This window comes from Chiloscyllium plagiosum, chromosome 32 (genome assembly GCF_004010195.1).
Source record: "Chiloscyllium plagiosum isolate BGI_BamShark_2017 chromosome 32, ASM401019v2, whole genome shotgun sequence".
NCBI lineage: Eukaryota > Metazoa > Chordata > Chondrichthyes > Orectolobiformes > Hemiscylliidae > Chiloscyllium > Chiloscyllium plagiosum.
The window spans coordinates 16,532,936-16,549,997 of record NC_057741.1 but is presented as its reverse complement, the minus strand read 5'-3'; the positions used below and the strand labels follow the sequence as shown (position 1 = coordinate 16,549,997).

The following is a 17,062-nucleotide window of genomic DNA, read 5'->3' as shown; positions in this document are numbered from 1 at the left end:
CTCTATGACTCTGAGTATTGTGAGTGTAAGGGTTGATCTGCGTCTTCCTGGACAATGGGAAGCAAAATATTATACCATGGGGCTCAGAAAATATTCAGAAATTGATTCCTGCCTGCAACTGAAAGAAATGGCATCACTGCCAGTGGGCTGCCTGGCACACACACACACAGATTTGGCTGTAGGTAAGTGTTACGACACAGCAGTGAAACCTTCTGTTAATTAAACCAAACACCCAGAAAAGCTCACCTCACCTCGTAATCTGCTAAAATATGAGTGACAGAGAATTCCCAAATTCCACTATTTAAAGACAATAATATCAATTTATTTTTAACTCTAAAAGTGAATATTAAAAACTATTCACAACTCTCAGCTCCCCCCCCACCTTTCTCTTAACTGCTTATTATCTGCTTACAACTCTGTAACAGTATGCTGTTCCAATAAGACACCTGTTAAAATTACATCAACTTAATTTCAAAACCACACAGCCGCTATCGTATTCTGTATCTTTCTTCTTCCGGCTGAAGGTCTCCCTGGATCGCCTTTCTTTTCACTGCGAGTATGTTTCATGTGAAAAAGTACCTTTGATAGAGAATGTTTCCTAATTTCTTGGAGAGCAAGGTGTTAGCTCTCCATGCATTGCTGACTTGACCAAATTTCAAAAGGTCCGCATTTTATGCCCCCCCAACATTGGATCATCTCATTGGTTCAATGTTGGCAAAACAATAAATTCAAACTTGATTGGGTTTTAGTATTCTGGGGCATAACGTAAACTGATTGGTTAAATTCAAATTGTTGTCAAAACAGCAACCAAATTTCAGGTATCCATTTCACAGCCAAATGTTACATATTTTCATTTTTCCAGTACACTCTGGGACTGCCATCTAATCATAACCACAGGTGCTTATAACCTCTCAGTTCAGAACAGCATTCCCTCTCTCTCTTAAAGGTATAGTGCACGCCTTCAACTTCATAATAGTAAGGAAACAAAGCGTTGGATAGTGGTAATGTTTGAGGGGGTGGGGTATGGAGGAAGAAGGGGGATAGGAGTTGGGGATTGGTATTGGCTTGGAGGTTTATGCCTGGAACAGGCAACTTAAAATGTTGGGAGTGGGGAACTGAGAGGACCCTTCCCCTCTCAGCATATTCACACTGATTGGAATCAATATCAGCCCTTCAGAGTTTAGTAGTTGGCCAATATTTTTGGTAAGTCTTAATAAAGTAGAAAATACTGGAAATAATCAACAGGACCTACACTTTTAATGAAGAGAATTTCAGAAACACGGTTAACATTTTACAACTGAGTAAAGGTAAGAAATGTAATAATTTCTGAGCAAGTGAAATGAGTGGGTCTGAAGAATAACAGTTGTGTGAGTTTTACCACATCACTCTTGTAGAAAAATGTAATGTCCTTCTATTGATGAAAAACTGTGATCATTTCCAGGTGTGAATTGCAGAAAGACAGCATTTAACAATACTGACATGGCAATAATACTTGAATTATATGTTTAGATGTACCGCCTATTTCAAAGGCCCCCATTCTAATGCTAAGGCCTAGAGCATGGAACATGGTCGAACACAACATGCTGGTATGTCTTCAGCTTATTGCTTGGGAAGTAATCATTTTAAGACCGTCTGTTATTGTTTGCGGCATTCTACATTTACATGTGAATTATGCATTGATTGCAATCAACAGGTTAATGGAAGGGAGGTGCCTGGCCCTCTGTTTGACTTTGGATTATTGATGTACCATAATGGGCGAATTTTATTCGAAAATGAATGTGGTCCTTTCTTTTATTTGTCAAAGGTACGCTGCTATTTTTACTGTTAACATTCATTCTTCTATTGCAGTTTTTTATTATTATTGTTGTCTGCTAACCTTGCCCCCTTAACAGTAGCAGAAGTCATGTCTGACCACCAAGCCATTTGCATTGGAATACCTATGATGTAATGTTGTTGTCTTTTTGATAAAGAGATGTTGGCTTTGTATATGTTAATTACTCAAATATTCAGCATACTTAATTTATACTTTGCTAAGAGCAATGACAAATGGATGACGTTGTTTGAAATGAATAAAAAGCAGCTAATGCTGTTGAAGTTACAAGATACCAAGCAATGATTCGGAGATGCCGGTGTTGGACCGGGGTGGACAAAGTTAAAAATCACACATCACCACATTATAGTCCAACAGGTTTATTTGGAAGCACACCCCCCCCTGATGAACGAGCAGCGCTCTGAAAGCTAGTGCTTCCAAATAAACCTGTTGGACTATAACCTGGTGTTGTGTGATTTTTAACTTTGGATACTAAGCAAGGGAGAGGTCAATTGTAGTGCACTGCTGCTGGCATCGTGAAGATCAAATACTAGCATGGGATTGAACCTCGAATCTTCCTAATCTCTATGGTCCATATTGGGTGGAGCAGTAACATAATGAACCATCTGGGGTGCTCTCAAGTTTCTTTTCATGCAACACAGAGGTGGTTGTCACACATGAGAGACAGTATTAATGTTAGCTTCTGATTCTTAATGTAAGAGATAAGTGTCGAAAATGTCCTCACAGTTACAGATTAGTGATAAGACCATTTAAAAACAAAGAATCTGCACCAATGCAGCCTGTGCTGCATTTTGGGAAAGCAAGTCTTAGCAGGACTTATACACTTAATGGTAAGGTCCTAGGGAGTGTTGCTGAACAAAGAGACCTTGGAGTGCAGGTTCATAGCTCCTTGAAAGTGGAGTCGCAGGTAGATAGGATAGTGAAGAAGGCATTTGGTATGCTTTCCTTTATTGGTCAGAGTATTGAGTACAGGAGTTGGGAGGTCATGTTGCGGCTGTACAGGACATTGGTTAGGCCACTGTTGGAATATTGCATGCAATTCTGATCTCCTTCCTATCAGAAAGGTGTTGTGAAACTTGAAAGGGTTCAGAAAAGATTTACAAGGATGCTGCAATGGTTGGAAGATTTGAGCTATAGGGAGAGGCTGAACAAGCTGGGGCTGTTTCCCTGGAGTGTCGGAGGCTGAGGGGTGACCTTATAGAGGTTTACAAAATTATGAGGGGCGTGGATAGGGTAAATAGACAAAGTCTTTTCCCTGGGGTCGGGGAGTTCAGAAATAAAGGGCATAGGTTTAGGGTGAGAAGGGAAAGATGTAAAAGAGACCCAAGGAGCAAATCTTCACGCGGAGGGTGGTACGTGTATGGAATGAGCTGCCGGAGGAAGTGGTGGAGGCTGGTACGATTGCAACATTTAAAAGTCATCTGGATGGGTATATGAATAGGAAGGGTTTGGAGGGATATGGGCCGGGTGTTGGCAGGTGGGACGAGATTGGGTTGGGATATCTGATTGGTATGGACGGGTTGGACCTAAGTGTCTGTTTCCGTGCTGTACATCTCTATGAATCTGCTTGGACCATATGGTACTTCACATATGGAAGCTCTGTCTGGTATTTAGGGTGTAGGTTTGCTCACTGAGCTGTAGGTTTGATATCCAAACGTTTCATTACCTGGCTACTATCAACCCCTCAGAAAACGAACAGGAAATGACATTACCACAAACCCCAGGAACCCCATCCAGGAGAAAGATATAAATAGAAAGCAGGAGACAACAGCTTCGCTTCACTTGGAGGTCGCCACTGATGATGTTACCTAGCCAGGTAATGAAACGTCTGGATATCAAACCTACAGCTCAGTGAGCAAACCTAGACCCTAAACCTTAACCTGAACTACAAACCTTCACAAACCTTGCGTCTGTCTGGTGTCTCAGACAGATGTCACAAAACACTAGCATGCTCCAAGAACAGGTTATTTTTCCAGGGTCTTGGTCAATATTTATCTCTCGACCAATATAATAAAACCAGATTACCTAGTCATAACTATTTATGGGATCTTTCTTTATTCCAATTAGCTGCCTTTTTTCTTAAAATAATAGTAGTCAGCTCAGTTCAAAAGCTGTTCTTTGGCTATGAAAGCATTTTGGGCTTCCTGAGTTCATGAAAAGCACCAGATTATTACTAATTCTTCCTTTTTGTTGCAGTGCTGAACTCTGGGCCAGATCTGACTGAAAGAAGTAATTGTGTCTAAATGGCACAACCTTTCATTAATGTGCAAGTTTGCGTGCAACTTGTTACAAGAAAGAGTTAGCACATCAATTGGGAATCACGACATGTTTCTGGCTGAATTGTGTTACTTTGTGCTGGTAGCTTCATAAAAATGGAACCCCTCATTTAACCTGTCTGAAATTTTTATAAAGTTGCGATTTTAGCACATTAACTGCAGATTAAGCTTGCCAAAAGATGTTATATCTTGAAATTAACAGAATAATTACACATTTAACAACATGATGATTGTTAAAGACTGCAGCTAACTTCTCTGGCCAAGAATGTATGAGGAGCCAAGTCGGACACTAGTAGATCTATGACAGTGGGCAGTGGAGGGGTAATAGCTGCCAATGATCTGTCCCTCTTCTGCAGCTAAGTTCATGCCCAGGTGTTTTTGGAGAGAGAGCACACAGTGCTCCACAAGTACTCACACTGCCTTTAGAGAGAGGTGGGCACTGCAGGGGGTAGACTGCTTAATCTCCCCTTCCAACTCCATTTTGATTTATCCCCCTCCCTCTCTCCATACCACTTCCTCAGCTTTGATGGTCTGCATTGATTTTAACCTTTGTATGTAAACAAATCAATTGGAAAGCATGAGTGATTTACTGGTTTTAGTGTTGGTTAATAAATGAAAAATACCAATGGTGATTTGGTGATGGGGCACAAAAAAAATTCAGTTGTGCGTAAGAGCTTTCTGGATGGAAGGATAAAAAAATGTGTGAGGTCTCATTGGTTCAAGTTGTGAAATGTTTATGAGATTTTTAAAATGTTAAATTTTACATTTTTTCCTTTTTATCTCCTTACTCAGTTTCTCAATTCACTGTCCCTTTCTGGTTCATTATTTCTTTGTGTCTGAAATGACGTTGAATTTACCCAGTCCTGTTCACCCTCCTCCATCACCATTTCTCTGTTGATTTGTCAGAACTTAATCTTAATTGGCGATAGTGTTCGATTATTTGCCCTGTTGATCACCAAGGTTCCAGTAGAACATAGAACATTACAGCGCAGCACAGGCCCTTCGGCCCTCGATATTGCGCCGACCTGTGAAACCAATCTGAAGCCCATCTAACCGACACTATTCCATTATTGTCCATATGTTTAGCCAATGACCATTTAAATGCTCTGAAAGTTGGCGAGTCTACTACTGTTGCAGGCAGGCTGTTCCACACCCCTACTACTCTCTGAGTAAAGAACCTACCTCTGACATCTGTCCTATATCTATCACCCCTCAATTTAAAACTATGTCCCCTCATGCTAGCCATAACCTTCCGAGGAAAACGGCTCTCACTGTCCACCCTATCTAACCCTCTGATCATCTTGTATGTCTCTATTAAATCACCACTCAACCTTCTCCTCTCTAATGAAAACAGCCTCAAGTCCCTCAGCCTTTCCTCATAGGACCTTCCTTTCATATCAGGCAACATCCTGGTAAATCTCCTCTGCACCCTTTCCAACATTTCTACATCCTTTCTATAATGCAGCGACCAGAACTGTACGCGATATTCCAAGTGCGGCCGCACCAGAGTTTGTACAGCTGCAACATGGGTCTGAAACTCAATCCCTCTACCAATAAAAGTTAACACACTGTATGCCTTCTTAACAACCCTATCAACTTGAGTGGCAACTTTCAGGGATCTATGTACCTGGACACCGAGATGTTTCTGCTCATCCACACTATCAAGAAACTTACCATGAGCCCAGTACTCTGTATTCCTGTTACTCCTTCCAAAGTGAAAAATCTCACACTTTTCTGCATTAAACTCCATTTGCCACCTCTCAGCCCAGCTCTGCAGCTTATCTATGTCCCTCTGTAACCTGCAATATCCTTCGGTACTGTCCACAACTCCACCGACTTTAGTGTCATCTGCAAATTTACGAACCCATCCTTCTATGCCCTCATCCGGGTCATTTATAAAAATGACAAACAGCAGGGGCCTCAAAACAGATCCTTGTGGTACACCACTAGTAACTGAACACTAGGATGTACATTTCCCATCAACCACCACCCTTTGTTTTTGTTCAGCTAGCCAATTACAGATCCAAACCGCTAAATCACCCTTAATCCTGTGCCTCTGTACTTTCTACAATAGCTCACCGTGGGGAACCTTATCAAACACTTTACTGAAAAACATATACACCTCATCAACCACTTTACCCTCATCCACCTGGTTGGTCACCTTCTCAAAGAGTTAAATAAGATTTGTGAGGCACAACCTATCCTTCACAAAACCATGTTAACTATCCCTACTCAAATTATTCCTTTCTAGATGATTATAAATCCTATCTCTTATATTTCTTTCCAACAATTTACCCACAACCGAAGTTACGCTCACTGGTCTATAATTATCAGGGTTGTCTCTACTGCCCTTTTTGACCAAGGAGACAACATTTGCTATCCTTCAGTCTTCTGGCACTATTCCTGTAGATAATAACAACATAAAAATCTAAGTCAAAGCTTCTATAATCTCCTTGCTAGCTTCCCAAAGAATCCTAGGATAAATCTCATCAGCCCTGAAGGTGTATCTATTTTCACACTTTCCAGAATTGCTAACACCTCCTCCATGTGAACCTCAATCCCATCTAGTCTAGTGGCCTGTATCTCAGTATTCTCCTCGACAACATTGTCTTTTTCCAGTGTGAATACTGACAAAAAATATTCATTTAGTGCCTCTCCTATCTCCTCGGACTCTATGCACAACTTCCCACTATGGCCCTTGACTGGCCCTAATCTTACTCTAGTCATTCTTTTTATTCCTGACATACTTATAGAAAGCTTTTTCTTTGATCCTACCTGCCAAAGGTTTCTCATGTTCCCTCCTGGCTCTTCTTAGCTCTCTCTTTAGGTCCTTTCTGGCTAACTTGTAACTCTCAAGCACCCTAACTAAGCCTTCACATCTCATCTTTACATTAGCCTTCTTCTTCCTCTTGACAAGAGATTCAATTCCTTTAGTAGACCATGGCTCCCTCACTCGACCACTTCCTCCCTGCCTGCCAGGTATATACTTATCAACGACACACAGTAGCTATTCCCTGAACAAGCTCCACATTTCAATTGTGCTCTTTCCCTGCAGTTTCCTTCCCTTTCCTATGCAACCCAAATCTTGCCTAATCACATCATAATTGCCTTTCCCCCAGCTATAACTCTTACCCTGCGGTATATACCTATCTGTTTCCATCACTAAAATAAACATAACCGAAAAGTGCTCACCTACCTCCAAATCTAACACCTGGCCAGGTTCATTACCCAGTACCCAGCCCCCGATGAATTAGTGTAAACCCTCCCGATGAGCATTAGCAAATTTCCCCCCAGGATATCGGTACCCCTTTGGTTCAGGTGAAGACCATCCTGTTTGTGGAGGTCGCACCTACTCCAGAATGAGCCCCAATTATCCAGGCATCTGAATCCCTCCCTCCTGTACCATCTCTGTAGCCACGTGTTCAGCTGTTCTCTCTCTCTATACCTCACCTCTATTGCACGTGGAATGGGTAACAAACCAGAGATAACAACTCTGTTTGTTCTACCTCTACGCTTCCACCCCAGCTCCCTGAATTTCTGCCTTACATCCCCATCCCTTTTCCTACCTATGTCTTTGGTGGTTATGTGGACCACGACATAGGTCTGCTCCCCCTTCCCCTCAAGAATCCCAAAAACACGATCTGAGACATCACGAACCCTGGCACCTGGGAGGCAACACACCAACCATGAGTCTCTCTTGTTCACACTGAATGTCCTATGTGTCCCCCTAACTGTGGAGTCCCCAATGACTAATGTTCTGCTCATCTCCCCGATTCCTTTCTGATCAACAGGGACAGACTCTGTGCCAGAGACTTGTACCCCATTGCTTACCCATGGTAAGTTGTTCCCCCCCAACAGTATCCAAAATGGTATACTTGTTATTGAGGGGAATGGCTTCAGGGGATCCCTGCACTGTCTGCCTGTTCTCTTTCCACCTCCTGACTGTAACCCATCTACCTTTAACCTGTACCTGAGGTGTGACTACCTCCCTGTAGCAACCCTTTATTACCTTCTCCGCCTTCCAAATGTTCCGAAGTTCATCCAGCCCCAGCTCCAGTTCCCTAACGTGGTTTCCGATCAGCTGGAGTTGGGTGCACTTCCCTCAGATGAAGTCAGTGGGGACACTAGTGATGACTCTTACCTCCCACATCCTATAGGAGGAGCTTTCAACTGCCCTAGCATCCAATCCCACTGTTCTGAATTCCCAAACAGACTATCGAGGAAAAAAAACTAGTAATCTTACCAGTTCAGCAACTTTGAGAACAATTTTTTTTAACAATTGAAATGTGCATAAATAAATTTACCCAGACTGAGTAACAACCATCTTCTTCAAAATCTGGTCCATTGTCATATTTTTAACTAGATGCTGTTTCAGTTTCAATATTGGGAAGGCAATTGCCTAGTGGTATTATAACTAGACAATTAATCTAGAAACTCAGATAATGTTCTGGGAACCCAGTTTGAAATCCCACCCAGTTTGAATTCAATGAAAATATATCTGCAATTAAAAATCTCCTGATGATCATTGTCGATCTGGATCCCTAACATCTTTTAGGGAAGGGACTCTGCCATCCCTACCTGGTCTGGCCTACATATGACTCCAGAGCCACAGCAATGTGGTTGACTCTCAAATGCCCTCTGAAATGATCTAGCTAAGAATCACACAACTCCAGGTTATAGTCCAACAGGTTTATTTGGAAGCACTAGCTTTTGGAGTGCTGCTCCTTCATCAGGTGTTTGAAGGGGCAGTGCGCCGAAAGCTAGTGCTTCCAAATAAACCTGTTGGACTATAACCTGGTGTTGTGTGATTTGTAACTTTGTACACACCAATCTAACACCGGCAATTCTAAATCATGAAATCACCTACAAGCCATCCAGTTGAATCGATTGCTACAAAATCTCAACACAGAAATGAAACCAGACAACCTGACATTGACCTAGGCACTGGCCAAAATGGCCCGGTCCACCCTGCAAAACCCTCCTTTCTAATATCTAGTGCCAAAATTGGGAGAAGTGTCTCACAGCCTAATCAAGCCTGACATTGTCATACTCATGGAATAACTTACAGACAATGTCCCAGACACTACCATCATCATCCCAGGATATGTTCTGCCCCACTGACAGTACAGATCCAACAGAGATGGTGGCACACTGTGGAGTCACCCTGGGAGTCCTCAACATTGACTCTGCATCCCATTCACGTTAAACATGGACAAGAAAACTTCCTTCTGATTGTCAAGTACCATCCTCCCCCAGCTGATAAATCAGTACTCCTCCATGTTGACAACACTTCAAGGTTGCACTAAGGGTAGCAAGGGAACAAAATGTGCTCTGGAGGGGGGGATTTCAACATCTATCACCAAGAGTGGCTTGGCAACAGTACTACTGATCGAGCTGGTCAGTTCTTAAGGACATAGCTGCTGGAATGGGTCAGCAGCAGGTGGTGAGGGAACTAACAAGAAGGAAAAACATACTTAACCTCATCCTTACCAATCTGCCAGCTGCATATGCATTTTCCATGACAGTATCGGTAAGAGTGACCACCACATGGTCCTTGTGGAGACAAAGTCCTGCCTTCACACTGAGAATAACCTCCATCGTGTTGTGTGGCACACTATCACTGTGCTAAATGGGACAGACTTCTAACAGATCTAGCAACTCAAGACTGGGCCTCCATGAGGCACTGTGGGCCGTCAGCAGCAGTAGGATTGTACTCCAGCACAACCTGCAACCTCATGGCCCGGCATATCCCCCACTCAACCGTTACCATTAAGCCAGGGGATCAACCCTGGTTCAATGGAGAGTGGAAGAGGGCATACCAGGAGTAGCTCTAGGCATACCACAAATGAAGCATCAACCTTATGAAGCTACCAACCCAGATTACTTGCATGCCAAACAGCATAAGCAAGTGATAGACAAAGTTAAACAATCCCAAAACCAACAGATCAGATCTAAGCTCTACAGTTCTGCCATGTCCAGGTAGGAATGGTGGTGGACAATTAAACAGCCGAGTGGAAGAGGAGGCTCTATAAATATCCCCATCCTCGATGATGGAAGAGACCAACACATCAGTGCAAAAGATACGGTTGAAGCATTCACATCAATCTTCAGCCAGAAGTGCCAAGTGGATGATCCATCTCAGACTGTTCCGGTGATCCCTAGCATCACTGATACCAGTCTTCAGCCAATTTGATCACTCCATGTCATATCAAGCAACAGGTGGAGGCTCGGGATACTGCAAATGTTAATGGCCCTGACACCATTCCGGCAATAGTACTGACGATTTGTGCTCCAGAACTTGCTGACCTTCCTAGCTAAGCTCTTCTTGTATAGTTACAATGGCATCTACCCTAACAATGTGGAAAATTGCTCAGGTATATCCTGTACACAAAGAGCAGGACAAATCCAACCTGGCCAATTACCATCCCATCAGTCTACTCTCGATCATCAGAGAAGTGATGCAAGGTGTCATCAGCTGTCTTGGGCCAATTGTGTAGGGCGGCACGGTGGCTCAGTGGTTAGCACTGCTGCCTCACAGCACCAGGGTTCAACTCCAGCCTTGGGTGACTGTCTGTGTGGAGTTTGCACATTCTTCCTGCGTCTGTGTGGGTTTCCTCCCACAGTCCAAAGATGTGCAGGTCAGGTGAATTGGCCATGCTAAATTGCCCGTAGTGTTAGGTCAGAGGGAAATGGGTCTGGGTGAGTTACTCTTCGGAGGGTCAGTATGGATTGGTTGGGACGAAGGGAATTGTAGGGAATCTAATCATCTAATCTTCACAAAATGAGATGGAAATTCTAATCAAACTGGTTTGTCATCAACAAATCTCTAATGCTGCATTGGGAGTCAGGCAAACGGAACCTTTCCTGCTGACATCCCATGAAAGGAAAATATTGCATGAATGGGCAGACTCTGTTTCCAAAGTCAAAGTCAGCCTTACCCACATTTACTGAGCCCAACCCAAAAAATGTAACTCAATATGTATTTTTGTTACCAAAATGTTACAATGAAAAGGCTAATTTTGTGATTTCAAGCCTCATTTGAAGGGGGTGTGGATTAGGGATAGGGCTGTACTTTTTGCATCTAATTTTCTGAGCTCCATTTCCAGTGAGCATCAATATTGACCCAGTAACTAATGATAAAAAGTGTTAATTAAATGTTCTCAAATTTACCAATTTACTTACGGCTGTTGATTTTGTCATATTTCAGGTTGAAAGCCATTTGGAGGCCAAATTGTGGAACAATATATTTGTCTGGGTTCAGAAGAAGGTATGTTGTGTGAGGACAGGTCATAAATAGTATTCCTCATCCAGTTAGCCAGTTTCCTGCTGGATGGTTGCTTATTGGTCACATGATATATTCTACAGGGATAGAGGGCAGAGGTGGGTGGTCTGCACACCTCCAGATCACTCTTCTGTACCCTGCCCAAAAAATAATGTAAAACTCACCTCACGGGTTTACAATTCCAGAGAGGATTGGGATACAGAAAACATGAGATACATCATTCCTGATGAAGGGCTCCTGCCCTAAACGTCGATTTTCCTGCTCCTCGGATGCTGCCTGACCTGCTGTGCTTTTCCAGCACCACTCTAATCTTGACTCTGATCTCCCTCATCTGCAGTACTCACTTTCGCCATACATAAAACATGTACATTCAGCTCCACCCTCCTCTCTGACCTATTGATGAAGGGCTTTTGCCCGAAACATTGATTTTCCTGCTCCTCGGATGCTGCCTGACCTGCTGTGCTTTACCATCACCACTCTAATCTAGACTCTGGTTTCCAGCATCTGCAGTCCTTGTTTTTATCTAATTCATAACTTGGCTAACTCAAGAGCACCTAGCTCCTGCCAAGTACAGAAACACTAATGTAGGGCACAGAGGAAGTCAGCATCCCGTAGGACCCTCTAAAGGATCTCATTGCAGCACCTTAAGAAGCTGAATGACTTTTTACATCTGCCAGGGTGAATGTGTGACTATTTCACAAGTGGACCCATATGGAAAGATGTGAGGGTCCCATGTGCGTGGGACTGCCTAGCGTCTTGGCCAAGTGCTCTACACGCAGCAGTGGTTTATGGGAGCTGTGGGGAGAGGGGTAGGCAGCTTCTAAAGTGTAAGAGTTGTTTATTGACAATGATTGTTCAGAAATATGGATATGTTGGGCCCACAAATTAAAACATGATATTTCTGCAGAGGGTTCGCTACAATGTCACTTTTTCTGTGCAGGAAAAGAGGGCACATAATACCTATGAGAGGTCAAGGGTGAGAGGAGGAGCAGCTGACCTTGTAGTTTGCACTGTTGTAGGAGGAGGGGGAGGAGGGGAGCCAAATTAATGGTGATACACCATTGGTTGTGATGAGGTTGGAGGCCCTGGAGTACTGAGATTCTGTAGCTCTCTATCCAGCAAAAAAAAAGTGCAAAAGTAGTGTTGGAGATAGGTGAAGAGAGAGGTTTCCTATGGCAGCTGGGGAAGAGAGCAGGAGAGCTTTGATGGCTAAGACTGTGGAAGCTGGCAGAATTTGGAGAGAAGTATTTGCATCAATTTTGAAAGGGCTAAGGCTTCAATTGTGTGTGTGTGTGTATACACGCATACGCAGATGGGAGCACAAACCACATCACATGGTTCTGTGTGCATGGACAGCATAGCATATGAATTGAACTTTAATTAGCCTGACTGACACAAACAATCTCCTACCATTGAGATCTGAGCCTAAATGAAGTCATACATGATTACCCGTTGAATTAAATGTACTTGTGGGTGTCAATGCAAAATGCACAGTTTGAGTTCCAGTGTCTGCTCACAATCCCTGACTCGACAGTGGGAATGCTACTAAAGTTCCACTGGACTGTTTCACCCTCTGTATATTGGCCACAGCGACAGTGTTCACTCTCTTCATCGTATGCATCCATTAGTCACATACTCCATTTTCTTTAGATTGGTATCTGATGGTTGGTCAAGATTTGTAAAACACTGTCCAGTGGAATCCTGGGTGACATTGTGTATAAAATTGTCCTTTTGTCTTTTAAATAAACATTGGCTAAAAAGATAGGGTAAGCATGAACATCCATATTCATTCACTGAACACGTAAACATCCTCAAAATGGAGTCTGCAAAGCCAAAAATCAGTGCCTGTGGTAAAGAAACATTAATAACCTCAATGTAATTCTGTGTTTCGAGCTGGGTTTGCCAATTGGATCGATCAAAGCCACTGTCTTAATAGAAAGTATCTTGGCCACGTTTGAGATGGAGGAGATTCTTTATGAGCTGCGAGACCATTCTGCTGGGTTGAACTGTGGAATCTGGGATTACTCAGCCTCTTTCGTAAACAAACTTGGTGAGCAGGAACATCTCTATTTGTGTTAAGATTTGAAAGAATTGTTAATTGATTTCAAAATATTAAGACTTTTAGTTTCTATTGGTTACATTTCACAAGGGAAATCAAAACACAAAACAAGTTGAATCTCATCTAATCAAATCAATAATAGGGCGGCTCAGTGGTTAGCACTGCTCCCTCACAGCACCAGGGTCCCAGGTTCGATTCCAGCCTCGGTCGACTGTGTGGAGTTTGCACATTCTCCCCGTGTCTGCGTGGGTTTCCTCCGGGTGCTCCGGTTTCCTCCCAGACTCCAAAGATGTGCCGGTCAGGTGAATTGGCCATGCTAAATTGCCCATAAGTTAGTCAGAGGGAAATGGGTCTGGGTGGGTTACTCTTTGGAGGGTCGGTGTGGACAGGCCTGTCCACACTGTAGGGAATCTAATCTAATCTAAAAAAGTTGAACATCTCCCCTCCATCTCATGAAATTGAAAGTATGGGTCAGAAGTAGACACTTACAAATCCAAAGTGGAATCCAGGAAAAAAGGTCTTTACCAGAGAGTGGTTAGAATGTCCATGGAGTATGTGAGGAAATTGAATCGTTACTTTAAGAGGAAGCTAAGTAAATGCTGAATGAGAATAAAATGGAAGGATTTGCTGATTGAGTGGGATAAAGGCAGGTAAGAGACAGCTTGTGTAGAACATAAATGCAGGCTTAGATCAGTTGAGTGAAATGACACATTTCTATAGCAAAGCCGCACGTCAGTGACTGAGTTGAAGAAGTCACATATTGTGGAAGTTATTTCTGAGGCTTTCCTGCTAAGTTACCTTCAGAATTTACCAGCATTACTCCACGCTGAAAATAAAAAAAACGCTGGAGATCATAGCATGTTGGGCAGCATCCATGGAGAATAAGCAGGTTAACATTTTGAGTCTAGATGACTCTTCTTTCGAGCTGATGTGAAGTGCTGAAGACAGCATTTGTGCAATTGTGTGGAGGAGAGGGGGTTGGAGTGCTCGGAGAGAAAGAACGTTGACAGTTCAGATTAAGTGATCAGAATGTGAGAATGGCAGAACAGTGGTGTGTCTAACTACGGGCGGCACGGTGGTTAGCACTGCTGCCTCACAGCGCCAGAGACCCGGGTTCAATTCCCGCCTCAGGCGACTGACTGTGTGGAGTTTGCACATTCTCCCCATGTCTGCGTGGGTTTCCTCCGGGTGCTCCGGTTTCCTCCCACAGTCCAAAGATGTGCAGGTCAGGTGAATTGGCCATGCTAAATTGCCTGTAGTGTTAGGTTGTAGGGGTATGGGTGGGTGGGGGGTCGGTGTGGACTTGTTGGGCCGAAGGGCCTGTTTCCACACTGTAAGTAATCTAATCTAATCTAGAAAGAACAGACTGTCCCACTGGAGTGAGGGGAGAGAGGATATAGCGACAGAGAATGTAACAAATAAAGCTAAACAAAGGGGAAGGAATGGGAGTGGGTTCACAATCTGAAGGTGTTGAACTCAATATTAAGTCCAGGAGATTGTAATCTGAAGGTGAGATGTTGTTCCTCCAGTTTGTGCTGTGATTTACTGGAGCATTGCAGCAGGCCGAGGACAGACGCGTGGGCATGCTCATTGTTCCTCAGCACTTGCACTCTGATTGTCTCTAGGGGAAATGGTGATGCAGTGGTTCAGATCACACAATCTTCTGGTGAACCAATTTTATCTGGAGACTTTAACACTTCTCCTAATGGTTTAGTTGATAATGGTTTGAAAATGACCGGACACCATCTGTTAGTGATTTTACTGATAGCTGTGTCAGAGTAAACTTTCACTGTCTTTCTTTTTGTCCCCATGTGATAAGCTCCTGACTTTAGGGAGGTGCTGAGTGATCCGATTTAAACAATGTGAAACTGAATGAGAGTTTATCTATGGGGTATAGGTGTACATTTAAAACATTTTTGCAAGCATCATTTTTCAGGCTGTCGTCGAGAGTTCCTTTTACCAGATCGCAGTAAATATGTAAATATGGAGAAACAGTTTTTGAAGAGTTACATGGACCTTCTGGTAAAGACTTGTCATAAGCGAGGTGCTCTTGCCACTGGAGGAATGGCAGCACTGTTGCTGCCCCAAGACAAGGGGAGCTTGGCCTATCAAACAGTGACAGCAATTGTCACACGGTATGTACAGCTGCATTCACAATGATCACACTGCAGCAGGAATTAGTATCTGAAACAAACCCCATATACATGTGCATTCCTTTAACTTTGAAAGAGTTCTAACTGAATTCATTTTGCTGAAATAGTTGACTACTAGAATTAAAACTCAAAGAATACATGTGATGTTAAACTAAAAAACCGGATAGATCCCAGATTCAATCACGGAAGAGGATCAGAAACAGAAACTTGGCCATATTATTGTCTTTCTAGTCTATAACCACTGAGGCTAGGCATACAGACCCATTGCAATTGTTACACATTCCACCATAGAGACCAATAACCAATCTTTTAAAAAAAAAATCACCAGAAATCCAGTGGAAAGAAAGCCAGGATTGCCAGGATTTAATTTGCAGAAATGTTACTGTAACAAACTCCCTAAGACATGAATTAATAGTCAAAAGTTACTTCAAATACAGATACATTTCACTTTATGTTGTATTTTGTAATAACTATTTGGTGTAGTGACAAGGTGTCCACTACTTTCCACAATAAATGTGGAACCACGACCAATATCTCAGTCTATTCAACATGGCGTACACTCTATTGGAAATTTCACTTCCCAAAGAAGTTTTTTGGCTAAAGTTCCTGAACATGATTACCAACAACCAGGCTCACATCTACAAAGTCTTTCTCACTGAGGTAATCCCATCCTGATGATACAGATTTAAAAGAGACACCCTTTCCCTTTCAATGATCTGGTGGACTCTGTTAACACTGAAACAGTACAAATGTGTCTCATCCAATCACCAATATTTTGCCCTGTCTTCAGCGCTTGTTTCTTTTTTACAGTATAACATGCAGTAAAACAATCTTTGCTCTATTCACAGAGCAAAATCTCCATTTTCATCTCTAGGATTTTTTCAAAAACTGCCATACTGTTCCACTGGAGAGAACATTTCTTGATTTGTCTTGACATGAATTCCCAGTGTACTCCAAATCATCAAACAGAAAGCATTGACTGATCAAACCCATTTCAATTAACTTTCTATTTACCTTATGCTTCTTTGCTGTTTATCCTCATGGCAATCTCATTCATAGCATTTCTTAGATTCTATAACTTCTTTCAGCATAATGCCTAGCTGAAAATGTGTTGCTGGAAAAGCGCAGCAGGTCAGGCAGCACCCAACAGAAAGCATTGACTGATCAAACCCATTTCAATTAACTTTCTATTTACCTTATGCTTCTTTGCTGTTTATCCTCATGGCAACCTCATTCATAGCATTTCTTAGATTCTATAACCTTCTTTCAGCATAATGCCTAGCTGAAAATGTGTTGCTGGAAAAGCGCAGCAGGTCAGGCAGCATCCAAGGAACAGGAGAATCGACGTTTCGGGCACAAGCCCTTCTTCAGGAATGAGGAAAGTGTGTCCAGCAGGCTACTGCCTGACCTGCTGCGCTTTTCCAGCAACACATTTTCAGCTCTGATCTCCAGCATCTGCAG

The 17,062-nt window shown here is 42.8% G+C and overlaps 1 protein-coding gene across 1 annotated transcript in view; it reads left to right on the top strand.

The window, feature by feature from the left end:
• Positions 1–17,062, top strand: part of mlsl (malate synthase-like) — a 52,860-nt gene that overhangs the window by 15,815 nt on the left and 19,983 nt on the right. Inside the window, exons 5-9 of the mRNA XM_043674103.1 lie at positions 1,510–1,586; positions 1,694–1,804; positions 11,315–11,374; positions 13,283–13,439; positions 15,385–15,583. Of these exons, the coding sequence (XP_043530038.1) occupies positions 1,510–1,586; positions 1,694–1,804; positions 11,315–11,374; positions 13,283–13,439; positions 15,385–15,583 (604 nt within the window). The remainder of the gene's footprint in view (positions 1–1,509; positions 1,587–1,693; positions 1,805–11,314; positions 11,375–13,282; positions 13,440–15,384; positions 15,584–17,062) is intronic.